Raw genomic sequence first — 12,500 nt, 5'->3', positions numbered from 1 at the left:
TAATATTTTAGGATATGCTTTCAACTGAAAGTCTTCAATCCAAACTGGGAAATTAACATAAAACCTTCTCTTGGGAGGGACTCTAATGCATACACTCGATACAGCAGCTGAGCTTGAGCAAAATTTTGACTGAAATACCATTTTCAAAACGGATGACTAACAAAAATGTTGTAGGCTGCAAGATGCGTGAACTGATCAACAAATTCTCCATAGGAGCACTTGTTATATTTGGGTTTGTGATTAATTATTCCAGTGCCAATTATACCAGTTACCTTGTTAGTTCAGTAGCTTCAGTTGAACTGTTTGTATCTAAATGGATGCGTTTTTGTGAGGTTCTAGCTTCGGTATGCAAGCAAGTAGTTGGTCCTCGTAGAAATACTAAGTCTACTATACTAAACAGTTGGATTTAAAACCTTTGCTTGTAGTCTTCATATCAATGATGGAGATTAAAAGTTCTGATTTGAGAAATTCTGACATGGAAACAAGATACAAATGAGCTTCTGAAACTCTGTTCAAGGCTCATGGAAAATAGATGTCTCACACTCAGATGCAGAACTGCCAAGATGGCAGGATGGTATGAAGCTCCCGTGCAGAAGCATTTCTTGCTTTGTTTTGGCTTGTCATTCCTTGAATTCCTAAAACTCTTTATTAAGTTTTTCATTCTATTATATCAAAGCTCCACTTAATGCTCTTTCATTCACATACTGTGTAAACAATCTCTAGCCTGGTGTAGTCGAAAGGTAGTTTACAGCCTTATCGATAATGGTTAGTCAGTTTCTTGTCAAAGAGCTTTCTTTGCTTTTATCTCGATACTGCCTGGCAGGATTCAGTAATATTGGCAAATCAGTGATTGTGTGAAAAACAGGTATACTTCTTGCAAACCCATTGTAAACAGCATAACCATATTCTTTAGTGAATAGTGAACTAATTGTGAACTAACTTTATTAAATAAGTCTTGGTGCTCTGCAAACAAAGACAAAGCATTGTCATTGCAAGCTTCTTGTCCTCTGGTGGATTTTCAAACCTTTATTTTTAGACAATCCAGGTTGAGGGTTCATTTTATCACTATGTTTTACTAAGAACTTTGTTGCAGGGGATAAAATTGAGCTCACAACTGAGCACTATATATACCGTTATCAGTGAGCCAGAAAATTTAAAATTCATTATCATTTGCTTGGCTCAGCCAAAGTGGAATCTTTGGTCAATTTCGGTGCTGTAAATTAGATTAAATGTGGGATAACATATTCAAGACAATGAATCATATTCAAGTTTATTACCGTAGAAATAGCAAAAGTATGTCCAGGAATTGGAGATGCTTACTACTACTCGTCAGTGATTCTTCACATAACTGAATCCATAAGAAAATCATAAAAAATTTGCTGGACGCTATCATTTGATTTAAACCAATATCAGATTACTCACTCAGACACTCGACAAATTACCTCAGTTTTAGTCGTGAGCCTACTCAGTTTACTTGGAGTGAGGTAGCTGTTTGGAAACAGCGACTTGGGGAAACCAAGAAGGAGAACCTGGAAACTAAAATAATGAGAGTGAATGAAGGCAAAACCTGTCCAAAGGATGTAGCTAATGACCTAAACAAAGGGATCACCTGTAATACTGCTACCCTTACAACTAAGTCATCATTTCATTAACATTATCACCACTATATATGCCTCTGGAAGTTTGCCGGCATTTTCAGTGGGGGACTATTTCTTTAACATACAAAATATAAAATAACATCAACATCACTTCTGCCTGAAAGACATGTCAAAATTTAGACATTTTAGACAAGACAGTTGCCATCTTGGAAAGTGTCTGGCATGCTGAATTTTAATTACATTTTCTGAGCACCCTCAGTCTCAGTATGGGCTCTAAAACATAATGAATAAGAAAGTTACAACGTTAGTCGGTTAATATATACATATATACATGTATTTCCACACACACACACACACACACACACACACACACACACACATATATATATATATATATATATATATATATATATATATATATATATATATATTAATGAACTTTAGATTTTGTTCTCCAAAGCCCGAAACAGATGTCTTTAAATTCATTCACGGTTCTTTTTCCAGAATGGCTCAGTGCGAAAAAAAAAAAAAAACAAGCAAGAATCAGCCACGACACAAAATTCACAGAGTAAATTAACTCTCCAAGAGGGATACAAAAAACACTGACTGAATCTTAACAATTAATTTTAATTGACAAAACCACATATAACTCAAAAAGAAGTCCCCGAAAAGCTTTCTTGAGGAACTAGGAAAATACCCATACAACTTTAAGAAAAAAAAAACACTTAAACCATCACGCTCCTACCTAACTTTTATACTTCAAGTCGAAGAGAAAGAAAGGCCTAAGAGGCAGAAAAAACACACTTTCCCCAGCATACGACAGAGGGAGACACAGGGAGAAATAAGCCTTAAACCTAATTATTTTTACAATAATTTTCAGTTCTCATAATACACCTTATAAGTATAACATATCCCAATCTGACGATACAACAACACTGAAGACGCAATGAAGAATATATAACAACTGAAGACTTCTTGAAGATATTTTAAATGACCTCCCAGAATATGTAATGAGGGTATTATAGCACGTTAACCGTGATTATCCAACTCCAGGATCACTAGAGGTGTCCATGCACTGAGGTGGGGGAAGAACATATAAGGTCTGCTTACCGTTCTCCACCACTAGAAGGCTTCTTGACGGCTCTAGGAGGTCAAACACACGGCAAAAGCCAACAGTAGTGGCAAGCAGCAGCTCAAAGACACCAGGAGCTTATCCGGGAGGCGAAATAAGTCTGCAGGAGCCTCTTAATACTGACGAAAGCTGCAGGGGCAGGAGAACAGAACTTCCATTAGTCAAAGCCGTAAAAAGTTGCATGACCTCCTCTATTGGGGGGCAAATACTCTCTACCCACGCTGCCCAATTCCAAACACACCCCCAGGTTAAGGGCGAGCCAGCCAATGAGAGCGAAAGCGTAATTACGTAATGGGCAGCTCAATAAGCGAAGCACTGAAGACGGGTAGGCCGCTCCACAAGACATGAAAAGTAAAGATATCTGGTGCATAAACACTGTACAGATAAACGTGTATAAAACCTTGGTTGGGGATAAAGAAACCTGTTGCAAGAGAACTTTCCATGACTTAACTAAAGCATAATAGAATTAATATTCATGACAAACCACGAAGAAAATATTTAAAGCAATGATAGATATATATATATATATATTATATATATATATATATATATATATATTATATATATATATATATTATTATATATATATATATATATATAATATATATATATATATATATATATACATGACTGGTAAAAATGTTCTGTAACAACAGAATTCCATCTAATAAAAGGAGCCCATAAAAACAACAAAATATAGAGAAAAAAGTACTATATTTCAGAGACTGCTGTCTCCCTCTTCAGGTAGATGAATGAGAAAAGTTTACAGAAAAGGTGGTATTTATACCAAGAGGTCCATCCACAAACAAGCCAATTTAAGTCACCCCCGCTGATAATCTTCCTTTAATCTTCTTAAGTGTTGGTTGAATGAAGACGTTGTCGATCGTGTCTGAAATCCATGCTCCTTTTGAGATGTTCATTACTTGCCTCTCTTTTATTAAGGCCGATTCCATCATTTGACTCTTGTACCGGCAGTTGCTGCTATAAATTACACGTGACAAATTCCAGTTTATTCTATGGTTTTGTTCATTTATATGGTTGAAAATAGCCGAGTTCTGTTGTCCATACCTAACTGACCATTTGTGTTGTATTAATCTCTGGGGAAGGGATTTACCTGTAAATCCGATGTAAGATTGGTCACAGTCCTGGCATGGGATTTCGTATACCCCAGAGTCCTTTGGAGATGTCTTTTGTTGGACGTTAATCAGGGATTTGGCTAAGGTGTTTGGGTAAGTAAATACAAAAGGGTTCGATTTTCCGAGGGGGTTGGTTATTCTCTTAATCGTGTCCAGGTGGGGAATTATTATTTTATTGTTGGGTGTATCTCTGGTCTTGTCTTTAGGGGGTCGGTAGAAAATTACGTTTGCTTTGTGAATTGCTTTCTCAATTATATGGTCAGGATATTTTAAAGACGAAAGTTGCTTGCGAATTAGTTCAAATTCTTTTTCCAGGAATTCTGGGGAACAAATTCGTAAGGCTCTTAAGAACAAGTTACTAGCTACACCTATCTTGATAGTAATGTCGTGATAGCTAAAATAGTGAATGTATGAAAGTGAGAACGTTGGTTTTCTGTATATGGTAAATCCCTTCCCCAGAGATTAATACAACACAAACGGTCAGTTAGGTATGGACAACAGAACTCGGCTATTTTCAACCATATAAATGAACATAACCATAGAATAAACTGGAATTTGTCACGTGTAATTTATAGCAGCAACTGCCGGTACAAGAGTCAAATGATGGAATCGGCCTGAATAAAAGAGAGGCAGGTAATGAACATCTCAAAAGGAGCATGGATTTCAGACACGATCGACAACGTCTTCATTCAACCAACACTTAAGAAGATTAAAGGAAGATTATCAGCGGGGGTGACTTAAATTGGCTTGTTTGTGGATGGACCTCTTGGTATAAATACCACCTTTTCTGTAAACTTTTCTCATTCATCTACCTGAAGAGGGAGACAGCAGTCTCTGAAATATAGTACTTTTTTCTCTATATTTTGTTGTTTTTATGGGCTCCTTTTATTAGATATATATACATATATATATTATATATATATATATATATATATATATATATATATATATATATATATATATATATATATATATATATATAGTATATATATGTATGTAATATACACACAACACTTCAGGAAAACCGAAGACACATGATTGAGATAGACAGGATTTATTCGCTAAGAAACGTTTGTGCATCATCAGTCTATTAAAATAAAAGCACATTTAAATGAATAAAAACCATAATAAATCTTGTCTATCTTGAAGTGTTGTATATAGAAGTTACTGCATATCCTATGTATATATATATATATATATATATATATATATATATATATATATATATATATATATATATTTAAGCATGAAATCTTTGAAACCGGGTGGCTGATCTATAAGATAAAGGCCACTATCTTGGACTTTGAAGAGCAATTATCTCTTCCATTTACAACAATTCTTCGCAATCAATCACGTCAACGTGAACGACTCTGCCAGACGTTTATCTTCTTTATAGACGGTATTTGCTAAGAAAACATCTCTGTTTACCTTTACAGGTGTGTCTGTGTGTCTGTGTGTCTGTGTGCGCGTTTGGGTAACAGGAAAGCTTCATGCAATTTCAACGCAAAAGATGCAAGATGTGAGAGAACGACGGCTTTGTATTTCCCTGCCGGCCCTGTGATGTTCAGTCAGTCTAAAAAAAGACGAGGAAGGAGGAGCGTCTTCGGTCCGCACAAGACCTTGGCTCACCAGATTGCGAAAGGAAACTAAAATAGTTTTTTTTTGCAAGGTGTATTTATTTTGTATTGTCACTGAGCTGAATATAGAATAAGGCCAAAGACTAAGCACTGGAACCTGTGAAGTCATTCAGCGCTGAAACGGTAATTGACAGTGAAAAGTTTAAAAGGCGCAACAGGAGGAGAACCTCGCAGTTGCAATAAGAATCAGTTGTTAGGAGAGAGTGGAAAGTCACCTGGAAGAAAGAGAATATGAAAGAAGGTACAGTAAAAGGAATGAAAAGAGTTGCAGCTGCAAGGAACGTTAAGTAATGAGCAAAACTATAGTACTATAATGACCGATGTGCAGACGCACCCAACTCGAATTCCGACATCTATATTGACAATCTAATATTATCCTGACTGTTCAAACACTACACTGAGGAAATGACTATAAGGCTAAATGAATTTTTTTTCTAGTCAAGGTTCCATGACTTATCGGAATCCATTACTGGTAAATTTTGTCATTTCACGTTTATGAGATTCGTTATTACTCGTCACCCAATTTTGGTATTTGAAGTTCGCGTGTACCAATATTAATTTCCATTTACACCCTTTCATTAAGTTGGAAATATCATTTTTCTAGCGGTATATCGACATTTGAAAATGCTTTTATAACGAACCCAATAACTGCAGTGTGCTAATGAAGCCACAAAAATAGTGAAGTACAAATATGGAGTGATACAGCAGCACAAAAATACAGTTGATAGAAATCTTATCTCATGTTAACGAAAATGACATTGTGAACTATGAAATAACTGCTGATTTTACTTATGTCATCAACAAGCATACATACCGAATATCACTATCATGACAACAGTGATGACACATCAAGGTTAACTGTAATAACGATAATAGTTCCTCTATTGGAATCCCACTCATCCTTAGCCGCCTCCATTACTGTCAAGTCTTCATGATCATAATTTCTTAGGAAATATCAGTGATATGACCGCACATTTCGATCTGATATGAATTAACTATTTCTATTAGATAAAACAAGGCTTTTTGAATATGTTTGACTTTCTTTTTCAGTGTACTTTTTCTAAATGCAATATTCCCTGTAGGGGGGTAGTACTGTCAGTGCACCGCTTGCGGTGCAATGTAGGCATTACTTAAGGTTCTTTGCAGCGTCCCTTCGGCCCCTAGCTGGAACTACTTTCATTCCTATTACTGTACCTCCTTTCATATTATCTTTCTCCCATCTTACTTTCCACCCTCTCCTAACAATTGATTCGTAGTGCAACTGCGAGGCTTCCCTCCTGTTACACCTTTCAAATCTTTTCACTGTCAATTTCCTTTTCAGCACTGAATGGCCTTAGTTGCCCCAGTGCTTGGCATGATGCCTAAAACCTATAAATCAATCAATCAATCAATTAAATGCAATATAGTTTTAAGTTTTAAAGCATAATATACTTATATTAATTTGGATTGTTACACAAAGAAGATTCACGTTACAGTGGTTGATTAACATTATTATGATAACTTTCAGTATTATTGCAATACCTCAGTATATCAGTATCATTATTCTCGACTTCGACATCGGAAAAATGACGATTTTGAAGATAGTGCACCAGAAATACAAGACCACCAAGGCGAAGATGAAATTCCTAGGCCATCAGTGTCATTGTACAGTAAAATAAAATAAAATAAATAAATATATATTTTGCTTTAAAATTGGCAGGGTCATGTCCATTTGTCGAATAAGTTCGTAACAAACCTTTCAAAGATGATGCAAAGCAATTCGGTATTCCTCTTCGCCAATTCTGAGAACCGAGCTTCGAAATGAAAGCTTAGTAACAAGAAGTATATTCGAACTCAAAATTGTCAGCTTTGCCACTGAAAACATCTCCACCAGTAGCAAAAACATTATGAAATTGTACATAATGTAGACTGTATACTGTATTTTCATGAATGGTTTAAGGGCAAATTTGTCATGTCTCAATATTTTCGAATTTTATGGTCATTTTTATAGAAATGATTAACAAAGGACGTGTTATCTGCATAAAAATAGATGGTGAGTTACCGAGTCTGGAATATTACTTATGGTTTTCATCCTCTTTATTATACCCAGTGTTCTGTAGACTTAGACCTCGAACAGCTTGGACTATTACAAAAGTAGAACTTGGAAACTGGTAACACAGACCACGACTGGTTATACAAGAAGGCCATTATGAGAGAACCGAAGTTCCCGGATACCAACAACATCAGTGTTAAGGGTCACTCTGGCCCAGCAGAACGCACCGAATGGATTTATATCCATTTTTTTATAACTCTCCAGATGAGTTCCCAGAGAACTTCCATCAAAAGATTTCCATCCACCTTTATGGATAATTCAACAATGATAGTAGCATTGCTGTAAAATATTAAACATAGCTGGATTTTCCAAACAATGTACGTAGAATTCTCAGTGATGAATTATAGCTACTTGAGGGGTTTCATGGAATTATTGTCATCAATGATCCTCAGTAGCAAAATAACGCCATGATGGGAGAAGGAGAGATCAAAAGATCCGGTTCTCTAACTGGAGGGCTTTTCAAAGAGAAAGATTGCTAAAATTTTTCTTTTCTCTCTGGTTCAGCAGAAACTAATTATCAGAATTTTAAACTTACCGAACCAACATATCAAAGTATAGCCAGAATTGAATTGCAACTTGGTTTTGAATTTCTTTACGTCTAACATTATTAAAAATATTTTTAAGAACCCTAAAGCAGACATGCTTTTAAATCCTTCTTTATTACAAATAACCTGGAATTCACCGTGAAACCAGTTCAGAGGCATCTTTACAATAAATGAAGTCACTTTCCTGGAGTAAGCAGAGGACGGCTAAACAATGATAGTTATCACTGACTATGACAGCAACTGCTTCAGCTAGTAATCTTTTTCTCATGGATGTCTAATATCATTAGCATAACGTTTAAGATTACTTTTATGTTTCAGTGAATTTCACGTTACTTCATTAGATCTGAACAGAGAAATACAAAATCTAGGAAGACAGATGGATGAAGAGGTAGGCAGAAAATAATGAAGTCTTGAAATCACTCTCTTCCTCTAAACATTTTGTTTTTGCTAGAACACTGTTCATAGAAAGGAAAATATCAACAACAATGTTCCATTTAATACTTAAAATGGCTAATGATTTCTCTTCCAAAACAATTATTGTCAAAGTAGTAAACAATAATCAAGTATGATTTTCTTTTTTTTCAGGTTACAATGGGTACTGCTTGAGTATTGGAAGTTTGAAAAATGAGGACGGGTCAGGTCACTCGCAAAGCCATAGCTTAAGTCTGGGCAAATTTCACCAGCCATCATTTCGCAGCTTCCAAGAATCTGGTCGAGAGGGAGGAAGACGAGGTGGAGGAGGAAGCAGAAGAGGGTCGGAAAGGGGAGGAGGAGGCCGAAAGCACCTCCACCTCTATGGGGTGGAGGTGCCTGTTTACAAATTCCGGGGTGAGGACGCCCAGCTGGAATGCAAGTATGATCCAGGAGAGGAACCTCTCTACTCTGTCAAGTGGTACAAAGACGACAACGAGTTCTACACGTGAGTATCTGATTGAAACCCCTGGTTACTCCTGGTGTCCATGAACTAAAAAGATGAACAGTAATTTCCCTAACAAAATATGATTGGCCTACAATGTCTGTTTATTGTTCTTTGTACATGTTATTACTATTTATAACTTCCATTTAATCCGTAATATGATCATGTCATTGTTTGCAATTTCAGATTAATACTTCCATTACTGTTTATTTTGCTAAGTGTGACTCTTCCATTACTGTTCATAGTTTCGAGCTAATATTCCTAGTATTGTTCATTCTACAGTTTATCGCAACTTCCAGTTACATTTTAATCCAGGACACATTGAAATCTACCAAGGGAATTAAAACATGATATAAAACATTAATGGAGTATACAGTCACGAGGTAAGTGAGATGGCAGAGTGTAAGATCTTTTGCCTCTACTCATAAGGTATACTCAAAAATTCCAAAGACGCCTCAGTTCTATGTAAAAAAAAAGAACTAACATTGAAGAACACAAAACCATTTAATAATCACATAAGCCATTGCATATGAGGATTGATCTTCGGATGAGGAAAAAGTGTCCTGGATAAACCTGGTGCTGGATTAACCAAGGAGAGACTCAGGATATAAACGAGAACTACTGGTAATCTTGAGTTTCTCTTTTAAATCTTCAAAAATCTCGTGTGGAATTGGGTCAACAGTACACAGACCTGGATTTGAATTAGAATGATTCAAATTTGTTGTAATGCAGATTCTAAGAGGGTTCTCGGAGCAATATGATTACAACTTGCCACCTTGCTACTGCAGGACCAATCAAATTGATGTGAATGTTCACTTAGATATACAAAATGAGAAATTTCTTTTCGCCAGTCCTTTATAACTAAATCTTCATGTTGATTTTTCCTACCATTTAATGCCTTACGTATCTGGCTCAAATAAAATGAAACATAGTTCATACATGAGATTTATAAGCGTATGTTAATGTTTTTATACGAAACTATTACTTCTACAACGATCGCTTTCATCCTAATTTAATGACCTTAAAGCCAGTGAAGAAACAATTACCTAATCACACAGTTAGGTTTGCCTTATTCCTTGAGTCCATCAAATTAGTGTGGAACATATATGTAAATGCAATGTTTTCATGTTAAAACACTAACAAAACATACACAAAATTTTCCACAACAGGGTAGCAACATCACCTATTAAATACCATATATAGACTGTTATTCGTTTCATGTAAGCCAGATGAATTAAATGTCAAAAGAGTAAGATAAGAATAAAGTTAGAACTGGCCAAATATTTAATGCCTTTCCTGTACCGTTGCGTCAAATGAAACAGAATTGTGGTATTATGAAACCAAGAAATATTAATATTTTTTCTTAAACTCTCTGAAAGTTTTCACTGAAGGAGATAAAAAAAGAACAATAATAATGATTTTATTTGGTCTTCAAACTCTTGAATCAATTCTACACACATTTTTCAACGAAAATTTAAAAGAAGAACTAACGACAATCAATAATTTTCTTAGTGTCCTTAGCTTCTACCTAGTCCATTTAGTCCAGCTGTTCTTCACCTGAAGATCAACGTGAGGATTTCGAATGTTGTTAAATGATTAATGAGTATCTGATTACACGATTGCACATGCTTAGACCACTCCTCATATTCTGAATATGCATAACATCTTTACGTATGAAATGATATTCCTGAGAGGCTTTTTCTTTTGCTATGGCATTTGTGTCGTCTGTGCCCGTGATCACACTGTAAAATTCTTGTACTTGATGTCTTTTTCAAGTTGTTGTTGTTTTCAGTAAATTCCACTTCACACGGATTCATTCCTCCAGTCTACAATATTCGAACTTGTATTAGTTTTGCTACTCCATACACTATTTTACTCTAGTGTTGTGTAATTTTTCTATATTTAATCTGTTGAAGAAATAGTTATGATCAGAGACTTATTATTATTTCGTAGCCCTCGGTAGGGGAGAGTGTTAATTAACAAAGTTCCTTTGTATTCTGAAGAGGCGTGGGGAATTTTGTTTCTTTGAAAGTGAAACACATATCTGACACAAGGGTCAGGGGAGGATACAGCCATTGGCACTTGTATGTGAATTTGGCAAAAAAAAAAATATATGAGTATATATATACACATAAATGAATACATCAATTCAAGCTACAAATGTCCTTTAATATCTAAATTCACTTTACCTCTCAAATGATATATTTTCATATATGTACCGAAGGGGAATTTTTTAGTTGATAATAATTTCGTCCCCACATGGGATCGAACCACCGTCCAAGTGGACGGAGACGAAATCAGGACAGTCAGTGACGCTATCCAATCAACCAACAGAGACGCTATAAGTTCATATCGATTCTGACCTTAAAAATCACCCTCGATCTCGGTGCTTTCGTAATTAGAATCGATATGAAACCCCGTCTACCATGTTAGCCAATTCGAGCGTTTGACAGCACGTAGCCTTTTGTTATGAATAATTATCACATCAAACCGTGATCCATTTATATATCAATTCAAGCTACAAATGTCCTTTAATATCTAAATTCACTTTACTACCAAAGGATAATTGTTCAATATGTACCGAAGTGGGAATTTTTTAGTGATAATAATTTGTCCCCCCATGGGATCCAACACCGTCCAAGTTGGACGGGGACAAAATCAGGACAGTCAGTGACGCTATCCAATAGCCAACAGAGACATTATAAGTTCATATCGATTCTGACCTACAAATCACCCTGTATCTCGGTTGCTTTGTAATTAGAATCGAATGAAACCCCGTCTCCATGTTAGCCAATTCGAGCGTTGAACAGCAAGTACCTTTGTTATGAATTAATTATCACATCGAAAACCGTGATCATTATATATTTCAATTCAAGCTTACAAATGTTCCTTATAATATCTTTAAATTCCTTTACCTCCCAAATGATTAATTTTCATATATTACCGGAAGGTGAATTTTTTTTAGTTGTATATTTCGTCCCCCCATGGGATCCAAACACCGTCCAAGTGACGGTGGACAAAATCAGGACAGTCAGTGCGCTATCACATCAGCCAACAGAGACCTATATTTCATATCGATTCTGACCTTACAATCACCCTCGATCTCGGGCTTTCGTAATAGAATCGATATGAAACCCCGTCTACCATGTTGCCAATTCGAGCGTTTTGACAGCACGTATGCCTTTTGTTATGAATAATTATCACATCGAACCGTGATCCATTTATATATCAATTCAAGCTACATATGTCGCTTTAATTTCTAAATTCACTTTACTCCAAATGATATATTTTCATATATGTACCGAAGGGAATTTTTTAGTTGATAATATTTCGCCCCCCAGGGGATCGAACCACCGTCCCCAAGTGGTGGGGGAACGAAATCAGGACAGGCAGTGACGCCTATCCAATCAGCCAACGAGACGCTATAAGGTTTTCATATCGATT

At 35.9% G+C, this 12,500-nt stretch overlaps 1 protein-coding gene across 1 annotated transcript in view; it reads left to right on the top strand.

Moving 5' to 3' along the window:
* LOC135209024 (uncharacterized) overlaps positions 1 to 12,500 on the top strand; it is a 501,080-nt gene that overhangs the window by 227,160 nt on the left and 261,420 nt on the right. The window contains exon 3 of the mRNA XM_064241559.1: positions 8,726 to 9,059. Coding sequence (XP_064097629.1) covers positions 8,726 to 9,059 — 334 coding nt within the window. The remainder of the gene's footprint in view (positions 1 to 8,725; positions 9,060 to 12,500) is intronic.

This window comes from Macrobrachium nipponense, chromosome 37, assembly GCF_015104395.2.
Source record: "Macrobrachium nipponense isolate FS-2020 chromosome 37, ASM1510439v2, whole genome shotgun sequence".
Lineage (NCBI taxonomy): Eukaryota > Metazoa > Arthropoda > Malacostraca > Decapoda > Palaemonidae > Macrobrachium > Macrobrachium nipponense.
This window is presented reverse-complemented; position numbering and strand designations above follow the sequence as displayed.